Source organism: Rhynchophorus ferrugineus, unplaced genomic scaffold, assembly GCF_030347505.1.
Source record: "Rhynchophorus ferrugineus isolate W39M unplaced genomic scaffold, kcgeb_rfMv2 rfM8, whole genome shotgun sequence".
Lineage (NCBI taxonomy): Eukaryota > Metazoa > Arthropoda > Insecta > Coleoptera > Curculionidae > Rhynchophorus > Rhynchophorus ferrugineus.
This window is the reverse complement of record NW_027472587.1, coordinates 13,543,356-13,568,985: the sequence shown is the minus strand read 5'-3', so window position 1 is coordinate 13,568,985 and position 25,630 is coordinate 13,543,356. Positions and strand designations below refer to the sequence as shown.

At 33.2% G+C, this 25,630-nt stretch overlaps 1 protein-coding gene across 10 annotated transcripts in view; it reads left to right on the top strand.

The window, feature by feature from the left end:
- LOC143200833 (uncharacterized) overlaps positions 1-25,630 on the top strand; it is a 623,832-nt gene that overhangs the window by 228,700 nt on the left and 369,502 nt on the right. For all 10 annotated transcript variants that reach the window (XM_076411562.1, XM_076411560.1, XM_076411561.1 and 7 more), the window contains one exon: positions 5,663-5,719. In XM_076411562.1, the coding sequence (XP_076267677.1) occupies positions 5,702-5,719 (18 nt within the window). In that variant the 5' untranslated portion in view covers positions 5,663-5,701. The remainder of the gene's footprint in view (positions 1-5,662; positions 5,720-25,630) is intronic.

Sequence of the window (25,630 nt, the reverse complement as noted above, 5' to 3'; positions counted from 1 at the left end):
TGTCTTGTGTAGACGTCCAAATTTTATTATGGATAAATATACGCCACAAGGACGAGCAGAAATAGTTGCAATATTTGTTGAAAATAATCGTTCCAATATTGCCACTCAGCGGAAATTGCGTCAAAAATATCCTAATTGTCCAGTGCCTCACAAAACCACAATTTATCGTTTACATGCGAATTTTCGACCGTACGGTACGACAGCAGACAGGCTTCTTTCTAGAAAACAAGCACGGTAACATCGAAATCAAATGGTTCAAACCAAATTATTCAAGAATTAGCCTTAAAATGTAAAATGACGTACTTATTAATAAGAAAACAAATGCAGTAACTATTTCACAGCTATACAGTTATTATATTAATAATAGTTTAAGGAATCTAATTCCATATTAATATAGAAAATACACGTTCGCACATAATATGTATTATATTTAATAAAACAATATAAAATAATTTATCATATCAAATAAATAAAAACTGGTGTTGGGAACTACACACTGTATAGTAATTGACTACTTTTTACTATCGACTGTTTCAGTTGCTATTTTTGATTTGAATGATTTTACTACTTTTCATCAGTGACTGTTTCAGTCGAACACGTCCGTTGGACCTGTTAAGATGTCACAGTTCGCAAATACAGCCTACGATGAAACATTAACAATGTTGCCATTTATGGCTGCAATTCTGTTGTAGTAGTTGCAAAGATGACGAAGATATGAAACTCGGTTTTACGAATTTAAAAACGTGAGAATTCGAGTTAAATTGTGATTGAGACAAGTTTTAATATAGTTCTTTGTAAGTAGGTATCACTGTAGTATTAATATTGTGTTCCTAATCCTTTCACGAAAAAAATATAACTGAATGACTGTCGAATTTCGACCACTGTGCCATAATAGTTTGTTATAATTATATATAATAATGATATGTTTAAGATATAATATTAAAAGGGTATTATCATATATAATATTTTGATGGGAACAATAATTTGCAGGTCAGACAGGACAATTTTATTTTCTTTCTTTGAATTTACGAAGTTTCATCTCAACTTTACCCAACTTTTCCCATCCTACTTATTGACTACCTCCATTCTCATCCACTACTTCAGAAATAACGCTTCCAAGATTCTCCTCACTTTAGCGCTTCGAAAGTTTTCATAACGGCTTAGCCCCGACATCTTGGGGACTAGCAAGTCGGGGCCTCCTAGATCCGTCCCTGTCTCTCGAGTAGCGCACAGCTCGCCTAGCCGAAAGCCTGAACAGCACACCAAATATTATTTCAAGGAATTAGGATCGGCCACTTAAAACAGTCAGAGTCTCGCCAAGGGACCGAATTCGGAACAAAGAACTGGAGGTTACGTAAACAATACGGTCCGTATTAAATTGACTTTTTAAATGCAAGACTGATAACAAAACTGGGTTAAGAATGGATATTTAAAGAGCTAAAATGATACCGGTATTGAAGTATATTCGAGTTTCTGGAGAAGCTTTACTTTATACTTAATAAGAACTAGGAATTAATATTGTAAGTTGTAGACTTGTGAGTATATTACTTGTACAATTGTAAACAATATTTTTAGCAAAAAAATGGAACCAAATTTAAAAAATAAATAAGGAGCTCACTAAAAATTACAGAGTAATTAAACTTAGATTTTCAACACAAAAAAAACATTTGAATACAAAATAATTACAGAATTATCGTTGTAATAACTATATAAAAATAAACAAAATCCTTATACAACCTATTTACTACACGGATTTTATATTCTACTATATATAGCAAAAGAAAAATAAGAACTCTGAAGAGAAATGATAAAAATTATTAATGAAACAGACGAAACCAAATTTATGCAGCTGGTGGATGCGTACATTACAGAATTACAAGAGTACACTACTTGTACAAGTATATACTACCACTGTATGAAAAGTTATTTTATGGGTATGTTATTTTTGCAGGTGTTACTTATTAGATGAGGACTTATGGATGGACACGCATTTAAAATATTTCCCTTTCTAACCCTAATTAGTTTTATTATCCATCAGAACAAGCAAAATCACAATTTTTGCTTACATATACACTTAGTTCTTAGTCTTCTTCGTGTTATATTGTCTGGTTCTTATTAACATGAAATTGAAGACACATATTTGTCTAATTCAAAAGCATCTGCGAAGAAACATGTGTTATAATTTAATTTTTTGAAAACTCCCAATTTGCCTATTCACAAAAAAATTATATTTGTATTATTCTTTTTGAAGATTCTAATGTGGTCTAAAGAACTGTTGATTCCAACTTTTAACTGGAATGCCATATTTTCCTTCTCGATAGGTTAAGGGGAATGTACTTTGAATATACACTTATATCCATTTTGCATTATGTTTTCAATTCCATTATCGGTGTAGGTTTTAGCGAAAGATTTGCTATTAAAACTACATTTAGCAAACCCATCTTGGTTAAGAAATGATTTCCCAGATTTGGGTCCATAAACACCTGACCGGTCTAAAATATAAAGAATAAACCTTCCTGTTCGGACGCGAAATGTTGAAGATTATAATGATCATAATGATTATATGATTAATTTTATTTGAAGCTTCATATCCTAGAAAATATACTTATATATATATAATGTAATATTAAAGAGTATGTAGCCGGCTTGATGGCGCAGTGGTAAAGGCGATGGGACGGTCCTCCTACTGTTGCGATAGCCGCGTGTTCGTATCCTGCTGTGGCATGGTCGTAAATTTATGTTTGTGATTGTTTAATATTTGTGAATGTTCTAGGCAAGACTGTAAAATTCGACAACGAAAATGATATATATATATATATATATATATATATATATTCTATATATTATATATATATATATATATATATATATATATATATATATATATATATATATATATTATATTATATATTGATGACTGTTAATAATTTACTACATGTGGAGCTATGTGTTGCAAGACAGCAAGAACTTATTTTTGCTTCGAACATTTGACCTTTGCAGGATATCTTGTCGGTAACAACCTGTATAAAACAGAAATAAATTTTATCAATTTCCATCAATTTTTTTTCGTAAAGGAGAACGTTTCATAAAAAAATCACGCTAATTTAGATAAATATCTCTCGTTCTCAGTTCGTTGAAAAAATATCCGCCATAAATTCACCTTTTATTATTCAACCTTCCGATACAACATCAAATAACTCTTTAAACTTATTAAGTGGAAATTCTTAATGTCATGCCGAAAAGCATCTTAAAAATGTGTTTTTCCCCGGTTCCCTCTCTCCAGCGCGAAATAAAAAGATAAAAGTGGGTTTCGCCTGCCCTGCCCGTTTTTTTTTTCGAATTTGTTTTCGTCGTCGCAAAGGCGTAAGCCTTAATGAGTTTCGCTTTTGCCGATTTCCCGATAAAAACAAATCATCTTTTATATTGGTAACCCTTCATTAGAAAGGGGCGGTTTGTGATATAAAAGGCCGATGGAAAAAATACAAAATTAAACGTCCATGGAGCTATAAAAGTTGTTTCAGGGTATAAAAGAAAAATAATTAATTTTCGTCTTGCTAGTTGTTTTGTGTACTTTAACGAATTTAGGATTTTATAAAGTTTTCCATGTGTGTGTGCTTTTGTCAGTACTATTATATACATCATACTGAGTATTATTATGTACTTTAACAGTTATTAATAAAGAATCGTACAATATATATTAATTAAACTATTTTTCATCAATTTCTAGAACTAATTAACGGAAGTAAATAGGAAAATCGCCTGGCTAATTGGAAGAAAAATCTCAATTATCGGCGCATAATAAATTGCTATTATATAAGCAAATATGGAAACCTAAGTTTTTGCAGTTTTCGAATACCACCAGAATAGGATCTTGTGTAGTGTTATGTAGTGAGTTGCATATAATAAAAAATACAGTAGTGTCCTGTAAAAACATTATTTCATCAGAGAATGAGATAAGGCCGATGGGTCCTCCTAGTTCAGATTTTTCCATCGCGTCTAAAAACGCGTCTGAAAACAGTGGGTTCAACAACTGGTAACCAGTTGGAAGGTTTTTTTATGAGATTAAGCTGGGTTCTCATCCAATAAGTATTGCAATTCATTGTTTTTTGGGTCAAATGCCACTTTTAAATTTTTGAAACTAAAACTAAACATTGGGATATGATGGAGCGGCATCAGCATAGGCTTCTATAAAGAATGTCGGAAATGCAATTTGAACGTTCCGTCATTGGCTTCTGTATAAACTGAATACCTCAATAATACTAAGCGGAAAACTGTTTTTCAATATAGGAAATTGGCGAAAAAGTCCAATTTAACAGTTAGGTCAGGTTGTTTTTTTTAATATATTATAGTCTCTTTTTTAGCAACAAGCGTTTTTCTGGAGTGGGCCTACTGTTTGGCGTGGACTCCCAACTGGCGTATTCGGTATTAAGCTGTTGACTGGCGAGTGACCGTCTTGTAAATCATACTAGAGAACATCCGGTCTCCTTGTTAGATTTTGGAGTCTTGCCTGAGGACAATTACAGATGTTAAACTATCACAAACATAAATTTACGTCCATATGAGCAGGATTCGAACCCAGCGAGATAAGCCAAGCCGACTATGAGTTGTTTATATTGATATTTAATTTTCACCAGTAAATATGATACCTAATATATACTGTCAAAGGGAATCTTCTTTAACTAGGACATGGCTAATATGTATATAATATTGGTATGCTTGGAAAGTTTGAAATATAAAACATAAAACATGAAACATGTGAACAGAAAGCTTACCAAACCCAGTGCAAAAAGGAAAAGAATTAAAATAATCCAGACGACTCAGACTTCTTGTTTTGTTTCTGTGGTAGATCAAATATTACCATCAAATGATGATATGTATAACGACCATTTTCAGGTTAAACTTTATGAAAGATGCTGAGGATGCTTTATGAAAACATAATATTTCTAACATCATAATATGATTTTAAAACTACTTATTCAGTGAGGCGATACATAGCTGCATATTTGAAAAAACGCCATTTTTAGAATTAATTTGCTAGTTTTAATTTTTTTTTCACCCAGGATAACAATGGCAGGAAATTCTTAAGAATAAGGTCTTTATAAATATTGAGGTAGGCTTACATACTATATTGCATAATCCCTTCAACTTGAGTAATATTATTTATATAAATATATATATATATATATATATATATATATATATATATTTATATATATATATATATATATATATATATATATATATACACCATAAATTCAGTCAAATGCCTATTATTAATACATAATAATACATAATGCAAATCCAATTTTATTTCCATTTTACACCAAATCTTGACCATTATTAAATTTTCAAATGTTTTGATAAAGGCCTTCTGTAGGCTTTCTACATTTTAATTCATACGGTACGTTAAATTTTATGTGCAATGACAAAATCCCAGAACACAATTTGACAGAATGTTAAAATGTATACCATACTTAATTATTAACGTTACAGTTAAATACAAAACATAAAATAGCAATTATTGATCATTAAAAGCAATAAAAGACAAAACCTTCAGCTTTTATATTTACTGAAACATACCGATGAAGAAATATATATGAAATAAACGTTTAATATCATCGAAACTATTCAAAACTAAAATAACTTTTTCCTTTTGTTTCAGAGTGACAGCGTAGCCAAGCCTGATCCTCCATCAAAGGATATGACAGCTGTTAATACGGTAAGGGAATATAAATTCTATATACGTCACCTATCTATTTCATCCAGAAATTGTCTTCACCTGAAATTTCAAATTAGGACGTCTGATAGAATGGCATAATGTTGTGTCAAGTATATTTTATGGACATTCAAGAATTTTTCTCCCGCTTTTACGGATGTATTGAAACGCCGACATGACACTTTCGGAATGGTTCCAAATAGCTAATGTTTCAAAATATATGTTGTGTTTTTTTACGTACTATATATTGTGTGAGTTATTTTTATTTATATATTATATAAAATAATATTGTTTTTGTGTGAAAAATAATCTGTTTAAATTTGGTACCTATAAATAATCATTGTTTGAGTCACTTATTATAGATATAATTTATTAATATTCAATGATAATTGATTGAAATGATAATAACTGATTATGCATGTCTTTTTATGGTATATTGTTCACTAGTTCTAGCACTAATAGCTTCCACAATCTGGCGTAATACTTTTAAAAGAAGGCCACAAATTAGTTCCAGGCACTTATTTTTGCATTTATTTGGATTGATCAATATTACATTGTCTCTGCAACTTATCAGCTCAAACTACACAGGAATTTTAAGACAGCTTTATGCAATCATTTTCAGGCATTTACATGTAATAGAAAAGATTGGAAAAGAGGGAAAATGGTTACCACAAACAACCGCTTCCACCTGAGTGTAACATCAAGGGTCATGTTAAAATATTTTTCTGTATTTCCACACGGGACTACTACTGATTTATATATACTGGTTTGTGCATGATTCTTCATTTGGTTGGAGATCAATATGCACTGAATTATATTGATCCATTTTTATGGTGCGCCACTTTCCTATCTAGCATTGGATTTCGGCAATTGCTGTTTGTAACCTTTCAGCTGATTTAGTAATATTATTTCCAATGGTTTGGATTGCAGTAACTGCAAATGTAGCAAATAATCTTCATTAGGTGAAGTCTTTAGTCTACAGCAGATAAACGACTGGTACCAATACTCCTCCCTGTATCGCACCTGCTTTTATTTTCCTCAGGTCAGAATTAGCATATTCTTGTATTGGTATTCTGAAGTATTGGTCAGTTATATATGATTCTAAAATATTTGAATGGTGGTCAAGGAGAAGCTTTAAAATCTTATGTTTTATCGAATGTTTGAGCAACATCTAAAAATATTGCAGAACAAACTTCTATGTTCATGTTTCAGTGTTCTCTATAGATGTTCTTCTAGTGATTTTTCTATGATATTCTTGTTTTTGAGACACCTGTTTAATCGCGGAGTATTGTTTCCTGAAACCACATTGATGATCCAGAATAGGATGTTTTTACTCAATTGTTTTCTCCTTTTCATAATAATTTATAAGAATGAAATAGCAGATACTCTAAAGATATCAACTGAATGTGTACATCATATCATTCAAGAATATTTGGGTATGAGACGGCTCTGTACAAAGTGGGTGCCGCGCGAGCTCACTTTTGATCAAAAACTACGACGAGTTGATGATTCGGAGCAGTGTTTGCAATTACTACTTATTATTATGTTATTTTGAATTTTTGCGTCGATATGTGACAATGGAGGAAACACGGCTCCAACATTTCACTCCGAAGTCCAATTGACAGTCGTCCGAGTGGACTGCACACGATGAACCCGCTCCTAAGCCTGGGAAAATGCAACAGTCGGCTGGCAAGGTTATGGCGTCTATATTTGGGATGCGCACGGAAAAATTTTCAATGACTACATTGAAGAAGGAATATCAACAGCGACTATTACATAGTGTTGTTGGACCGTTTGAAGGACGAAATCGCCGAAAAACGGCCGCATTCGAAGAAAAAAAAGTGCTGCTTCACCAAGACAATTTACAGTGTCACAAATCAGTGAAAACGATGGCAAAAATCCATGAATTGAACTTCGAATTGCTTCCTCATCCACCTCCAAATTCTCCAAATCTGACCCCAGCGACTATTTCCCATTCTCAGATCTCAAAAAAATACTCGCTGGTATGAAATTTTCGTAGAATGAAGAGTTGATCGTCGAAACTGAAGCCTATTTGAAAGCAAAGGACAAAAAAAATATCGAAAAGATGAAGGGTCGTTGTAATTAGTGTATCGCCTTTGAAGGGAATTATGTTGAATAAAAAACTAATTTTGCCAAAAAAGTGTGTTTTACTTTGGTAGGCCGTGGGACTTTTCAATTGACCTATTAAGTGCAAAAAATCACGGATTAGTTAGAACAGTTTCCATTGACTATGAAATCTTGCTTTGCATATGATGGGATCGGTAAGGAGCTGCTAGGACGGAACGGATCTGTAATGCTACTGCAACGTCAACGTCAAAAGAAGGGCAGTCAGTCAATTGTGAGTAAAAGATGCAAAGTCATCCAATTGTATGAAAAAGCTGGGTCAGACATTGCAAAAAGTACTCTTGCAGTTCAAGAGTAGACATTTTTTTCTTTTAGTTTAGTAATATGTTATTATCATTAGTTGCCAAATAATTAATAATATTTCGGAAGTAACTTAAAACTAGGTACTTTTCTAGGAAGACCCATTGGCTCCTACGTAGACTCCAAGTCGAACAAAAATAAATGTTAGCAGCACTTTTTAGTGCTTATGTGTTTTAGTGCTCTACTTTGTACAACTACACATCACATGGTTGGGTTCTCTTGAGTCTAAGTCCTAGTTCAGTGTTACAACACTTCGGTGTTTATATGAAGTGCAGTCTTACCTCATGTCTTGTTGCAAATCTCGTAATTGCCTCTATAACGGTTGGAATCCGAATGTGTCGATGTGAGTAACTATTTCTCTACTATCTAGATGCATCCACATTGCTTAGCACTTTATTGAAATATTTGTTTCATCTTGATATTACTTCTCGCGAAACATCCCGATAGCTGAATTTCCTAGGTCATAGAAAGTAATGAAATATATATGTAGGGTATAATGTTTTCGGAAAAAATGTATTTTTAGTGAAAACGTTAGGGAATACATATAAGAACCTAAAACCACTACATTAGCCATCCAGTTAATAAAAAGCGTTAATTAAAAGTCCCAAAATATTCCAAATAATTAAACATTGTACGTAGCAAAGAAAAGCCGCCGAACTCCAATTTAAATACTACAAATTACACCTCGAAAAGTCCGCCGCTCAATGGAACTTTATTACAACCGTTGAACACGAAGAGGCGTAGGTACATCATTAATAAATCGCTTGTTATAAGATCATTAAAATGTATGAAAGGCCACCGAGGGGGGAAGCTTTTTTTAATGTATATTTCAGTAAAATAAAAAAGGTTCAAGTGTATTTAGAGCACGAACACGAACAGAATAGCGAGATTCAATGGACGTATGTGAGAATCTATGGCGTTCACTAATTAAATTATATTTAGTTGGTGATGTTTGGTTTTGATAAATATCATACCGAGTTCACATTTTTTATAAAAAGCTATTTTATGCATGAAGTGGTACACTATGTAATACAATACGAGTATTAATTAATAGAAAACATCATTATATCATTATGATCAAGAAAAAGTAAGTTTTTTTACTGACGATATCTTTTACTAAATCAGTTTTGTTCCGTTTAAAGTGATCCCCTTGTTGTTGAACGCTATTTAAATGCTTTTTTTTGGTTTAGTTTCAATTTTAGTTAATGGTTTCTTGAGTTTAGGAATTATCTTAGGAACTATATTAGTTAGGGAAGGAGCTAAGTCATTCCTGTTATTACTGGTTTATAGTGTTATAGTATAAGTTATATTATAGCAAAATTTAATAATGTATTAATAAATGTATACTAATAAATAATATGTATAATCTTATTCAAGATTGGATAATATTACCTAAATTATTTGCTTTTGGTTATGTAGTTGTGCTAATATCTTCGGTAATTCGATAATATAACAATGACATGTTCCATATTAGATTAATTAGTTTCATTGTTTACAATAACTTTAAATCAATTGAAGCTTATTTGGGTACTCTCAATTTGTATTAATATAACAAGGCATTTATTAGGTAAATAATCAACGAACAAAAATACTTTTTTAGGGTATCTTGCAGAATTTTTCATTATCTAACAACCCTGCTATGTTGTGCAAGAATTTTATTGAATAATTATTTCATACCAAATCAGCTCTGGTTTCCAAGGTGTTGGTAGGAACTTTGTATAGTCTCTTGTGTTGAGATTTTGGGATTTTGTCCTCCGTTTTCTGCTTCCTGTATAATTATTTTCAATATGTTCGTTTATATTCTGGAAACAAATAAAAGGAGCACAAAGGCCACGGTAAGAAAAAACACTTACTTATTACTGTCATATTATAATACGTCAAATATATAGAATGTTTAACTCATTGTGAATGTGAAGCTTAGAGTTGTTTTATGTTGGTGGTAGAAAATTATCTATCAACTACCTATCGCCAAATTTAAAAGAGTTTTGCCAAAACAAATGGTCCGATAAACTCGATGTTATTACAAATGGCCAACAAATTATAGATACATTATATTATAAGGATCTTTTCTCATTTGTATATCGTAAGATAGATGGTCCAGTGCAGTACAAGAAGGAAATGAGGTTTGGCCAACACTTCTTTTCTTCTGCTTTCTTTTTTCTTTGGTAAAGAGGGATTTACAAATAAAAAGCTGCTGAATGGTCACTGCCTATTTACTCACTCCGTCCTAACTAATCGAAATAAGAGACCTTTGTGCCCCAATTGTAAGAAATTAATATTTCAACGAAATTCAGAGGCTCATCTAGTATCAAAAGAAGTCATGGCGTTGAAGTCGTTAATAGAGGAATGTATTTCTTTGTCTTGGCATTTTTTTTATTCATTATTTCTTATGTAAGATTAATTATTAATTCTGTTTTTCTATTTTTTTATTCTAATAATTATAACTGTTAATAGATTGTTTCATACTCTCTGGTTAATATTTTTTGGACTGTTTCCACAGTCTCTATAATATAATAATACGTTGGGGAAACTTTAAATTAATAATGATCAATCAGTCATTTTTTAAAAATGTGATTGATAAAAATGTTATATTTAAGGATATACTTGCTATTTCTTTCTTATACTTACTGATTTTTTCGCTGTAATACTAAATTTAAAATTTAAGAGGGTCTAGATTGTCTCTTTATTTATATACTAGCGACCCGCCCCGGCTTCGCACGGGTGCAATGCTGATACTAAATTAAATACACTACAGAAAAAATATGAACGTTGTATATAAAAACATAGCGGCCCGCTCCGACTTTGCACGGGCATAAAATATATATGCCTATGTCACTCAATGAAAACATGATTAAAATCGATCCAGTATTTTTGGTTCATTCATTACTGCCCTTGGCCTGCACGCATTAAATTTGGAGTAAAACAATTCCTCTTCCCCTATACTTACTATGAAGATTTCCTGCTATCTTTGGAATATCTAAATTCATACAATTTTTATTACATTACACATTTTTAAATGCAAATTTTAAATTTGTAATATCTCTGAAAATATTTGTTTTTATTTACATGCTGTAAGGAACCATATTGATCTATATTAATTGCACACTGTATTTAAGGTACTTAATTCGATAAGGATTAATGCCGTATTGCTTAAAATAGCTTCGTAAATAAGCCATTTTCTCACGTAAAAAGTAAACAATAAAAATGGTTAATGTGGGTTATCCCTAAAAGATAAACATATACCATCGCGGACTTTTTTGTAGACCTTTTAATGGTGTACAATACTGTAGTACATTAATTTGATCTAACTCGTAGGGTTAGGCAGCGTTTTTGCTAATTGCTAAATAAGCCTAAAAAAATAGGTTAATTTACGACATCACGTTAGAAACCTCTAAAATTAGCAATGTTGCCTTAGTATATTATGCATGTATTATACATATAAACCTTCCTCTTGAATCACTCTATCTACTGAAAAAAACGGCATCAAAATCCGTTGCGTAGTTTTAAAGATTTAAGCGCACATAGGGATATAGGGACAGAAAAGGCGACTTTGTTTTATACTATGTAGTGATGAACGTCCCTGTGACTGATTTAGGCTTCAAAACAGGCACCTCCAAAATATATTAAGCTGCTAGGGATAATAAATTAATGTTATCGAGCCAAACCAATATCGCACCACCGGCACAACACAATCTATTAATCTTTAAAGTCTTAACGGTAAACACTTTTCCGCGTTTTGTTTGTGTGTTTTGATAGTAGCGCGCCATGGGGGTAGATGGCCGACTACATCCCCATACATTTTCATCAAGTTACACACATACACACACAAACACAGGGGCGTCCCCCGGAGCGTAACGGAAATGTTAATTAAAATCCGATTTTATCGCGAAAGTAAATACGACCGGATTATTTTGAAGTTCCTCGATGTGTACCAATATATATCTCGTTTAAATATAAACCGGGAAAAGAGTTCTGTCAACAGAACGCCACCCAAAGGAATATTGGATTAGTAACGTGCGGATACGGGTCCAATCGGTGATTTTTTTTCGAGAAGAAATATTTACTCTTCGCAAGGCCAGTCTACCGTATTCCTGGATCATCTTTTTTTTTATTTTTACACGGTTAGAGGGATACTTCAACATTGCAGGAATGTCAACGGTCCGTCGTCTGACATACACATTTATATTATATCAACACATTGATCAGAAAAAAACGAAAAATGGATATATTTTTTTTGAAACCCAAATTTATCCGTCCCTTGTTCACCATTTTCTTTCAAAATTATATTATATTACTTTCAGTTCTCCAATAACTTGGCTGCATACTCTTTTTGAACAGGCATTCAGCTATTTTTTAAATTATTTATTTATTACATTATTACTAGTAATTGTCGAATAATCCACAATTTATTTTTACAATAACTTAAATAACACTGTTGATTTTCTATTAAATTCACATCACTACGCTACACTACACAAGATCAAAAGGTTTAATTTTTTCAAACCTTTGCCATGTTATCCAAGAGTTGTTGTATTTTTGGACTGTTCTTCAGCCAGTATTTTTCTGGCCTATCTGCTAATATTGCTGTCCTTCGAATACGTTTCTTTGTCAGTGTCTGCAATCTGGAAGGTTCTACAATGCTTCTATAATTTCAGTCAAAAAAAGAAGATACACGACCAGGTCTAGTAGCTCACAAAATTGTTATAAATGTTATTTTTGTTATTGAGACATTTTGAACATCATATCAAGGGAAACAGTGACGGGATTCAAAACGTTACATAGAAAAGCCTGTATGTTTCTTTCTTCATTCAATTACTATAACTCTATATAGCATTAAACATTTATTTGCATCAGTTGTCGATGCCTGAGTATTCATAAACAAAATTCAGCTAGTTTCGCTTTCAGTAATGCAAGTGAATAAATAGGTGAATTGGTATTGATAAAATTCTTCGAACTAATTTCCTAATGATTTAAAAAAAGCAACGCAACTTGAAATATACCACAAAACCAAAGTGACAGGTGATAGCTTGGGGAAGAAATTTTAAGGATTTTAATTTCTCAATTCATCGTTCAAGGAACATGAAAGCATCAATGTAACTACCTACAATATAATATTTGTACATTTTTCTTCTACATAGTTAGAAGCCATATATTGTGGTAAGAGTACATATTCATTCTAAGTATTTTTTGAAGAAATATTTGACTGCTAGATTTCAGACTCCGTGTCCACTACATGTTTTAGTAAAAACATAAAAATAATTATGTCAAAAACCTGTACGAAAATTCACTAAAGAGACTGGTTGAAGTTGAGAAAAACAGAGAAGGATATATCCATTACTGAATCATCGATTAACAATTAGAAATAATATATCCGTTCTTTATTTATCTATCTGAGCTAGAGTTTCGTCGCGTCGTTACTGACGCACAATTTTTCGCAGAACCTTTAAGTAAATAATACTTGGTTCTTTGTAATATTTACCCGAATAACCTAAAAGCTACAAATATGTTTTTGTCAGGGTTGTATTGAAGATAGTGTGGTGTTCTAAAGTTTTGTCGCGGAGGAATTTGAAATCTCTAAGATGCCTGCTCTGAATATCATTTCGATTCTTATTTAAATGTTAAATGTTATATAATTCCCTTGCAAACGGTCAACGAATAATCACTAACTTTGAAATAGATTGATGGCATAAATAACGTAAAATATAATTATAAACTCAAATGATTTTTGGTGTTAATCATAACGATTATTTATGCTCTATTGTTCAAGTTTCAGTGTCATCTGCTCCCGTCTCAACAAATCATTCAAAACAGGCATTAAATTTTAACATTTAATGTCTTTGATTTAACTCGTGGAAGATCCCGCGCGCCCGCTTCCTTTCGAAGGGGTTTTATGGCGGATCGGCTCTCCCCTCCCCTCCTGTTTCAATGACAATAGGCCGTTCGGGAGGCGCAGTTGGCGATGGTCGAGGATAGGGAGGGAGGAGGAGGAGAAGCAGTTTCAAGGGAAGACGTTCCGCAAAGCTCATTACGCCGTCTGAAATATTAACGCGTATTTAGGGGCTTCCACTAGACTAGATGAAAGGTAAATCAAATATATCAGCAATTATGGTGATTAGCCGTCTACTAATCGTAAATTGCTCTTAAGAGTTTCCTCAGACCTGTTTTAGTTCTGCGAATAATATATAAATTGAGGATAGGTACACGGGCGAACCTTTATATTTCATAATATATGTAAGTAATACGTCAATTGAGAAGTCCCCGGTCTACCATAGTAAAACATGTGTTTTAGGCAAAATCAGTTTTTTTTTATTCAACACAATTCCCTTCAAGGTTGATACACTGATTATAGCGACCATCCAACTTTTCGATACCATTTTTGTAGTACGATTTGTCCTTTGCTTCAAAATAGGTCTCAATTTCGGCGAGCATTCTTTTGAGATCTGAGAACAGGAAATAGTCGCTGGGGCCAGATCGGGAGAATACGGTGGATGAGGAAGCAATTCGAAGTCAAATTCATGGATTTTTGCCATCGTTTGCACTGACTTGTGACACGGTGCATTGTCTTGGTGAAGCAGCACTTTCTTTTTCTACAAATGCGGCCGTTTTTCGCCGATTTCGTCCTTTCAAACGGTCCAATAACGCTATGTAATAGTCGCTCTTGATGGTCCTTCCTTTCTCAAGGTAGTCAATAAAAATTATTCCATACGCATCACAAAATACAGACGCCATAACCTTGCCAGCCGATTGTTAGTTTATCCGCCAGTTTGCACGGATCTTTCACATACCCGAATATTCGTGAGTGATATGATGTACACGTTCAGTTGATATCTTTAGATTATCTTCTATTTCATTTAGTTTCAATTTACGGTCATTCTAAATCATTTTGTGGATTTTTTCAATGTTTTCGTTGGTAACAACCTCTTTTGGGCTTCCAGTGCGTTTACCATCTTCGGTGCTCATTTCACCACGTCTAAACTTAGCATACCAATCCTTGATGGTCTTTTCCTTGGGCAGTGTCCGGAAACTCAGCATTAAGCCAAATTTTTGCTTCAACTGCATTTTTCCCTTCAAAAGGCAATGTTTTATAAACACCTGCAATTTTTTATCAATTTTCTTCACAATAACAAAAGTTGCTTCACTCAAAATGCTATAAATTACAAACTAATAATCCCAGAGCTGTCAAATTTATACACGAATCTTTTGAGAGTTTTAGCGTCTTGCCAAGAGTGGCGCAATGTTTCATTTTCAAATACCTATCTCTGTGCACAAATTGAAATAACAATTCTCGCTTAATTTTACAAATGTTACTTAATGCTTTTAAAATTTGTATTCTTATAAGCAATGTCTGCTGAAAGTTATATGGAAATTTTTTTGGGTTTTCTATATTTGAAGTTAGTGCTATGTTGATAACAGTGTTTGAAGTAATGACTTATACCCTCAAGAAGAGCTGCATGTTCCTAAGATTTCTATGGATACTCTTCGTATTAACAGTTATCACTGAACTAATTATATTAAATTATGTTTATGTGATATAATACTCGTTGTTTTTACACATTTCATACATTTAATCTTGAATAGAATTAACATCAAGATATCTAGACATCTTTGTTTGGATGAATCCAAAATTATATTGTTTTTAGAGGTTTTAGTCATATTGTCCATAGTAATATTCAGTGCAGCTCTCTAATACATTTTACTGGTAATAATGGGCCTCCATTACCTCGTCCCTGTACGAAGTTATTGATTAGAGAGGTAGTGTATTTCTGGCTGACTATTTTTTTGGCCTCGGAATTTCCAACTAGAGTAATCACAAATATTAAACAACGATTTGAAATGTATGAAAACAAGCAAAGCGCCTAAAAAAACCTTGATGATTTATAACCTCTTATTAGCACCAACGTTTTGAAGAATCTTGGATGAAATGAGAAGGAAATTATTATATTAAAACGAAATTATAAATTGCAATAGGCAATACACTATACATCTTGATGACGCGAGTTCACTGCTACTTTGGACAAACTCTTTTTATATAGATTTTAGATATTTGTTTAGTGGCTTACAAGCAAATCATAAATGAACCAAACCGTCAATAGATATGTAGCGACCTTGAGGCATGTCGAATTTTAAATCGTGGAATAACGGCCTACAAAATACCCAGAAATATAATCCCAGATGTTGAACACGGGCAGGATGCCAGCAGAGCCAACTAGAACCCGACAACGAATAGCTGGCGGCAACCCCGAGACGTTTATCTAGGATGTTATTGAAGGGTATTTCGGTCATGCGGTGCTGAACCTTCGTTTGATTTAGACGTGCCACCATCGACTGCCCAAGCCTCGTCTCCAGGTAACACCGCTGCCATCCGTTTTATCATTTATATTTTTCACATTTTTATATAGCCAATAAATAACGATCACATAATGTAAACACCACTGTTTCATTTCGTTTTACCTCCATTCACCGAGCCACATTATTAAACCCTAAAGATATAAATTGTTAGGTCATTGAAATTTTAGTTTCGGTATTCGGCGGGTTTACTTATAATGGGAATGATTTACAATTTATTGTTAAATATACACTTTATTATTGTTTAATTTGTAACAAGGTTTTATACAAAACGTCGAATATATTTGTTTTATCGGTTGTTTTATCTTATTTATTAGATGAAAAAGAAACGTTTAAACCAAAGTGGGACACATTATAATAAATTCTAATGTGTTTCTATCAGAAAGGCCGTCGGGTCCGAGTTGTTCGTACAGTGCACTGGGTTAAAGAGCGGCATCATAAATTTTTATACAGTTGGTTATGTCGTGAACCGACTCCAAAAACACGTCTATAAATCCCATACGCGCTGTCCGCTTTATCGGGACGCTTCTCGTTTTGGTCCCCATTTTTTTTTTCATCCGGATTTTTCGCATATATTTATAGATCAGGTGGTGGAGATATATAAATGGCCCATTCCGAGAAATAATCATTCCGTCTTTCGCCGACTCGTCAGCGGTAAATTTAAACTTAATGGGAGATAATTGGACGAATTTATCTAAGAAACAACAACAAAAGTTTCGTCGGCGGTATTATGAAATCGCATCAGATAGTTTCCAGTTTTAATTTAGTGGAGTTATTCTAACAACGGTTGGAATGTCCGTGCAATTACGCTTTGCTTTATTCGCAGGGATTTCAGAAAGATAGTCTTACTATTTCAGGTGCTTATGACGAGTCACATATGTGTACTATATTTAGCTTTAAATTGTCTCCTAAAATGACAATAAAAATTAAAAATATTATTATTTATTATTAGTCTGCAATCGACATGGATGGTGGATGGCGTTCTCTGGTTCCACTGATAATATAATTTGTTGTAAAGCTGAGTTTTCTCACCCCGAATCTGTTTATGAGTTTTAGATAGATCTATGCTTTTATGAGTGTTTCTTCAGCAAATGTTTCAAGTTTTGTTTCTTTCGTTGTTGATATTAGTGATCTAGGGAAGATATAAGAGGAGGCTTTAAGACACAAGACAGTTCTCTGCAGAACTATAGCCGAATTATAAATATACGACTCCAGTTTCCAAAGATCGATTTCGTAACGTAATATGTATACGGAATATGCATATTTTACGAATTGATTAACACAACTTACAAATTTGTTCCTTAAAAATAATATCCTCAGTTTGCAAACTTCTTCAATCTTCATCTTCAAAGAAGAAAAGCCAAGCCTAATAATTGATTGTGCTAGCATTACAGCCTCTATTGACGTTGTTTAGCTTCATTACTTGTGCATTATAATAAAAATGAGCTTCATTCGAGCAAGGGATGTTAGTAAATTTTGAAAAACGTTCATTCAAATTGCGTAGGAATGCAGTAATAACAATCTATGCATTTTAAAGTACTTTCCAATTGATAAGTTTAGTTCTCCCAATATTTTTTACGCTTCCTGGTCAAGATTTTTTTTTTTTTTTTTTTTTTTTTTTTTTTTTTTTTATAATTATATACATTGTTACTAGTCGTTGCCGACTAACCTACAATTTGTCCTTATAATAGCTTAAATCTAGGTATATATCTAATAGGACTCATCAGTCCTACATAGTCTCTAGCATAATAATAATTGTTTTAATACTTTGAGTTTTTTCTAATGCACCTCACTGCACTACACTACAACACACTACACAAGTTCAAATGGTTTGGTCCTTTTGAGTCTGCGTCCGGTTTTGGTGTTATCCAAGAGTTGTAATACTTCGAAATTAACATGAGAGTGAATTCTCTCCTCATGTCTCTTTGCAATTCTTTTAATTTCTTGATTGACAGTCGGTATCTGAAGATCTCGATGTAAATAAATGGTCCGATAATATCTGGGTGCACCTACGATGCTTCTTAGGACTTTGTTCTGGAAAACTTGTATTAGATTTATGTTGCTTTTTGCGGAACATCCCCATAATTGTATTCCGTATGTCCATATAGGTTTTAATATTTGTTTATATAGAAGTAATTTATTATGTATAGTTAATTGAGATTTTCTTCCAATTAGCCAATACATTTTTCTATATTTTAACTCAAGATCTTTTCTTTTCTTTTTGACATGTTCCTTCCACCGTAGTTTTGCATCAAGTGTCATTCCGAGATACTTAGCATTATTGCTGTATGGTATGACAGTGTGGTTTATGGTCAATGGTGTATGCGCGGCCTGTTTATAGGTGAATTGAACATGCACAGATTTGTTTTGGTTAATTTGTATTTTCCAGATTTGGGTCCATTTATTTATAGTGTCAGTAGCCTGTTGTAGGTTTCGGGTTGCTTCTTCGCTATTGTTTCCGACAGCAAGAATAGCAGTATCATCAGCAAATGTAGCCATTGTGATGTTTTCGATTTGTGGTATATCACATGTATAAAGTAGGTACAGAATTGGCCCCAGTACACTTCCTTGTGGTACACCTGCTTTAGCTTCTTTTATTGTAGAGTAAGCTTCCTCTTGTTTCACTCTAAACATTCTGGCTGTGATGTAAGATTTTAATAGTTCGGTGTGTTGCTTCGGTAACATTTTCTGTAGCTTATGGACGAGGCCTTTGTGCCATACCTTGTCGAAAGCTTGTGCTACATCTAAGAATACAGCTGAGCATACTTTATTATCTTCATAGGCTTTTTCAATAACATCTGTTATTCTATGCACTTGATCAATCGTTGAATGTTTGGTAATAAACCCAAACTGGTGTGTTGGTATTAGGTTTTTTCTCTCTATAATTGGTTTTAATCTTTTCAAGAGGAGCTTTTCAAATACCTTAGCTATCATCGGTAACAGTGAGATAGGTCGATAAGCTTTTATATCATTTGGTGATTTTCCAGGTTTTGGAACCATTATTATTTCAGCCATTTTCCAAACGTCTGGGACATATTTCAGTCGAAATGCTGCATTGATTAAGTTAGTGAGCTTTATAATACCCTTTCTTGGCAGATTGTGCAGCAATTGCCCTGTTATTAAATCATAGCCTGGTGATTTATTTGGCTTGATGTTAGTTTTAATAACGTTGGTGACTTCTTTCGGCGTTGTTAATTGAATTGTCGAATTTTCGCCGTCTATGTCCGGTAAAGTATGTTCAATTTCACTTTCGTTTGGTTTGAAAGTTTTCTCTAAATGGTCAGCGAATGCTTCTGCTTTCTCCAGGTTGCTGCGTGCCCAACTTCCATGCATGTTTCTTATCGGAGGACTATGTAGACAGGATCGTTTTAGGTATTTAGTGGCTTTCCAGAGCGAATAGTCTGTGTTCTTGTCATCTGTTAAATTTCGTAGATAGTTATTTATGGAATTGTTTTTAATTTCCAAAATTTCCCTCTTCAACCTTTGTGTTATGTTGTTTAAGATATTCTTATTTTCAGGTGTTCTATTTTGCTGCCATTTTTTCCGTAGTTTTCGTTTTTCAGCTACCATTTCCTTGATTTCTTTCGGGTAATTTATTCCTTTGGTTGAAGTTTTAATTTCTGGAGTGTTATTCCAAGCAGCCTGTTGGATATCTGCAACGAATTTTTCGGTTTCATAATTTAATTGGTCTTCTGTCTTAAGGGGAACATTTAGTTGAATTCGATTGTTTATTTCTTCAACAAATCCTTCCCAGTCTGTCCTCTTGTTGGTTAATGTTGGATTTTGTTGTTTTCTTATAATGTTTTCACTCAGCGTCAAAATCACAGGTGTGTGATCTGAACTTAAGTCAAAATTTTCTTCAACTTCCATGTAATTAGTGGTTATGTTTCTAGCTATAAAGAAATCTAACAGGTCTGGAGTTTTCTCTGGATCGGTAGGCCAATAAGTTGGTTTTCCTGTCGACATGAAACTGCACCCTAGCTCAGCAGCTGCTTTATGTAATTCATTACCTTTAGTTGTCGTCATTCTAGATCCCCATCTTGTATTTTTAGCATTGAAATCACCACCGATTATAAATTTTTCTCCTAGGTTATTTAGAACATTCAAGTAATTTTCTTTTTTTTGGTTGTATCTTGGAGGGCTATATATGGAAGCTAATGTAACCCTGTATTTGCTAGATATAACAGTTACTGCCGTTACCTGATTTTCTGCTAAACTGAGTCCGGGTTCTTGATGATGGCAAATATTATTTTTTATTATTATTGCACTTCCTCCTCTTGCTGTGTTAGCTGGATGAATGGTGTGGTAAAAGTAATATCCTCTAAATTTAATAAAGGATTCCTTTGTCAAATGGGTTTCAGATATTAAGCAAATATCTATTTTTTGCAATTCTAGGAATACTTGTAGGTCAGCGTGATGTTTCTGAATCCCATTAGCATTCCAAATTGCGATGCGGATGTCTTTACTTGCCATTTTTAGTTCTTGAGGCCACCGCCCTATTGTTTTCGAGTTTAAGTAATCTTTCAGAAAACGATTCAATAATCTTTTCCTGGTTGTCCAGCTTTGCTATAAGTTTCAATAGCAGTTCGTTGGTTGTAACGTCTTCTTTTTTTGTTTCTTTTTGAGCGGTTTGGTTTATGCTTTGAGCATAGGTCATTTCATCGTTGACTTCGTTGTACATTTTTGGTTGTTTATTTTGAGTCACTGTTTTTTGCTCTTTAGCCTGACTGATTTTATTTCTTCTCTCTTGGAATGTTTTCGCAACTACGCATCCTCTGTAGCTTGCTGGATGCGCTTCATTGCAATTCGCACATTTCGCTTTTGTTCCTTTGGGTTTTTTGCATTCTCCCGTGATGTGTTTTCCTGAGCATTTTACACACCTTGGTTCCCTTTTACAGAATTTTTGTGTGTGTCCATGTAATTGGCATCTCTTGCACTGTGGCACAAGATTTGCCTTTCTAAGAGGTTCTATTTTTACTTCGACTCCTAGAATTTGTTTAATTTCATAAATTGCTTTTATGTCCGTGTTATGTTGGAATGATAACATAAACAGTGGTAAAGGCTTCTTCTGGACAACTATTTCTCCATTGTTATTTTTATTTCGTTCTTTTTTCAGGATATTTGTGACGTCAGTACATTTAAGTCCATTTTTTATTAACTCATCCACTATTTTAGTAGTTTTAGCTGTCGGTGGAAGCCCTCTTGCCATTACTTTAATGTCTCTGGTTTGCTTATCTTCATACGAGTGCCATTGTAATTTTAGGAATTCCAAGCACTCAGCAATTTTCGTAAAAGTTTTACGACATTCGGCATTTAATTTGATTTGTCCATTGTTTAATGTTGTTGCTCTAAATAGTATATTATTTGTTTTCATTGTTTCATATAGTAAGTCAAAGTCTGTGACATTACTTACTATAATTGGAGGTGGTCTCGGCACTTTTATTTCTTTATTCAATTCTTGTGCTTTAATGGTTTTTGGTTGTTGTGGTGAAGCTTCAGGTGTATAGTTTGCTTTTCGTTTCTTATTTCTTTTAACTGTTATCCAGCCTACTTCTTTTTGCAATTCTTCCTCGTCTGTTTCATAGTTTACAGGCAATTTGTTTTCAGTGCACTGGTTCACTACGGGAATGCTAGTTGGATTGTCTGTGTTTTGGTTTTTTATTAGGAGTTGTAGTGCATCTAATTGTTTTTGCATATTTGTTAGTGCAATTTCCAGATTCCGTCGGGCTGTTTTTTCGTTAATATACGCATTATGGAGAGCTTGCTCATTTTGCGTTCTCTTATGGTTTTCTTGACAAAAGATTTGATTCTGTTGTGCCAGATAAGCTTCACCTGACGTTGAAGATTGTGTTTCCATCTCATTTAGTCTCTGGTTCTCTCTATTAATCATTTTTATTTAATGAATAGTTTAATTCACGTTTTTACAAAAATTTCAGTACCGGTATTTGTTTCAGAACCGTTATAACGCCGCATTTGTGGTACAGATGATGCACCTCCGACCCTTAACAGCCCCCAAAATTTTACCTTTGTTACTTTATTGCAGTGACCATCGTTTCAAACACATTTTCACTAAACATTTAACGCGCAGTTTTAACACTGTTATTGTCGTCACGGTTTTTACTTATTTTTTAAAATCGCATTTGTGGCACAGGTAGTACACTTTCAAATTTATTACACTGACCGTCGCTCCAAACACGTCTTTACTCTACGAAGGTCGAACGACAACTCTCCTGGTCAAGATGACCAAAATTCGTCGAAATTTTAGTTTTCTCAGTATCCATTGTGTCATCCAGAAGATGGTGTGCTGGTAATACAATGAAGTAGAAGTGGTGTTGAAGTTTACAGAGAAGGTGTAGGTTAAGCATAAATATTGAAGATGGAGATTGGGAAGAGCAAGCCAAAAGAAACTAACATGGAAAATATTTACTTATTAAATGAGCTTGTTTGAACACCCGACACTTAAAAACAATCATTATATAAGCGGGAAATCAATTGTTTAATTATCACAAACATGATCATAAAAATGATCAAAATCTAGGAATACTTACATGAGAATAATTAAATAAGAAATATCGTATTCTATGTCTTACGTATTACATTCTAGACTTTGAAAATGATATATACACTTTTCATTAAAAAATAAGAAATCTTCTAAAAATAAAAATCTTCTTTCATGTTATAAGATAGTATTTTGAACAACTTCACAGATCAACCTTTCGAAGTCTCCAATTTTGAGATGTTCAGCGGTTTGATTTGTCCTATAAAGCAATCTTTTGATCATGATCAAGTTGGAAGAGTTCTTTGATTTTGAGCCTGCAATCGATAGGGATGATGGATGGTTTTTTCTGATTCCACTGGTAATATAATTGGGTGTAAAGCTGAGTTTTCTCATCCTGAGTCTGTTTATAGATTCTAGGTAGATTCTATGCTTTTGTGAGTGTTTCTTCAGCAAATGTTTCAAGTTCTGTTTATTTCGTTGTTGATATTAGCGATCTAGGGAAGATATAATAGGGGGATTTAAGACCCAAGACAGTTCTCTGCAAAACTATAGCCGAATTATAAATATACGACTCCAGTTTCCAAAGATCGATTTTATAACGTAACATGTATACGGAATAAGTATATTTTACGAATTGATTAACACATCTTACAAATTTGTTCCTTAAAAATAATATCCTCAGATTGTAAACTTCTTCAATTTTCATCTTCAAAGAAGAAAAGCCTAATGATTGATTGTGCTAGCATTACAGCCTCTATTGACGTTGTTTAGTTTCATTACTTGTCCATTATAATAAAAATGAGCTTCATTCGAGCAAGAGATGTTAGTAAATTTTGAAAAACGTTCATTCAAATTGCGTAGGAATGCGGTAATAACAATCTATGCATTTTAAAGTACTTTCCTATTGATAAGTTTAGTTCTCCCAATATTTTTTACGCTTCCTGGTCAAGGTGACCAAAATTCGTCGAAATTTTAGTTTTCTCAGTATCCATTGTGTCATCCAGAAGATGGTGTGCTGGTAATACAATGAAGTAGAAGTGATGTTGAAGTTTACAGAGAAGGTGTAGGTTAAGCATAAATATTGAAGATGGAGATTGGGAAGAGCAAGCCAAAAGAAACTAACATGGAAAATGGTTACTTAATTAAATGAGCTTGTTTGAACACCCGACACTTAAAAACAATCATTATATAAGAGGGAAATCAATTGTTTAATTATCACAAACATGATCATAAAAATGATCAAAATCTAGGAATACTTACATGAGAATAATTAAATAAGAAATATCGTATTCTATGTCTTACGTATTACATTCTAGACTTTGAAAATGATATATACACTTTTCATTAAAAAATAAGAAATCTCCTAAAAATAAAAATCTTATTTCATGTTATAAGGTAGTATTTTGAACAACTTCACAGATCAATCTTTCGAAGTCTCCAATTTTGAGATGTTCAGCGGTTTGGTTTGTCTGAAAAAGCAATTTTTTGATCATGATCAAGTTGAAAGAGTTCTTTGATTTTGAGCCTGCAATCGATAGGGAGGATGGATGGTATTTTCTGATCCCACTGGTAATATAATTGGGTGTAAAGCTGAGTTTTCTCATCCTGAGTCTGTTTATAGATTCTAGGTAGATTCTATGCTTTTGTGAGTGTTTCTTCAGCAAATGTTTCAAGTACTGTTTATTTCGTTGTTGATGTTAGCGATCTAGGGAAGATATAAGAGGGGGCTTTAAGACCCAAGACAGTTCTCTGAAAAACTATAGCCGAATTATAAATATACGACTCCAGTTTCCAAAGATCGATTTTATAACGTAACATGTATACGGAATATGCATATTTTACGAATTGATTAACACAACTTACAAATTTGTTCCCTAAAAATAATATCCTCAGATTGCAAACTTCTTCAATCTTCATCTTCAAAGAAGAAAAGCCTAATAATTGATTGTGCTAGCATTACAGCCTCTATTGACGTTGTTTAGCTTCATTACTTGTGCATTATAATAAAAATGAGCTTCATTCGAGCAAGAGATGTTAGTAAATTTTGAAAAACGTTCATTCAAATTGCGTAGGAATGCAGTAATAACAATCTATGCATTTTACTTTCCTATTGATAAGTTTAGTTCTACCAATATTTTTGACGCTTCCTGGTCAAGGTGACCAAAATTCGTCGAAATTTTAGTTTTCTCAGTATCCATTGTGTCATCCAGAAGATGGTGTGCTGGTAATACATTGAAGTAGAAGTGGTGTTGAAGTTTACAGAAAAGGTATAGGCTAAGCATAAATATTGAAGATGGAGATTGGGAAGAGCAAGCCAAAAGAAACTAACATGGAAAATAGTTACTTAATTATATGAGCTTGTTTGAAACCCCGACACTTAAAAACAATCAATATAAGAGGGAAATCAATTGTTTAATTATCAAAAACATGATCACAAAAATGATCAAAATCTAGGAATGAGAATAATTAAATGAGAAATATCGTATTCTATGTCTTACGTATTACATTCTAGATTTAATGATATATACACTTTTCATTAAAAAATAAGAAACAGCAAGTTCATGGATCAATTTAATAAATAGATTTTCTAGCTTCTCCCATTCTAATACCTCACCGAAAAAAGC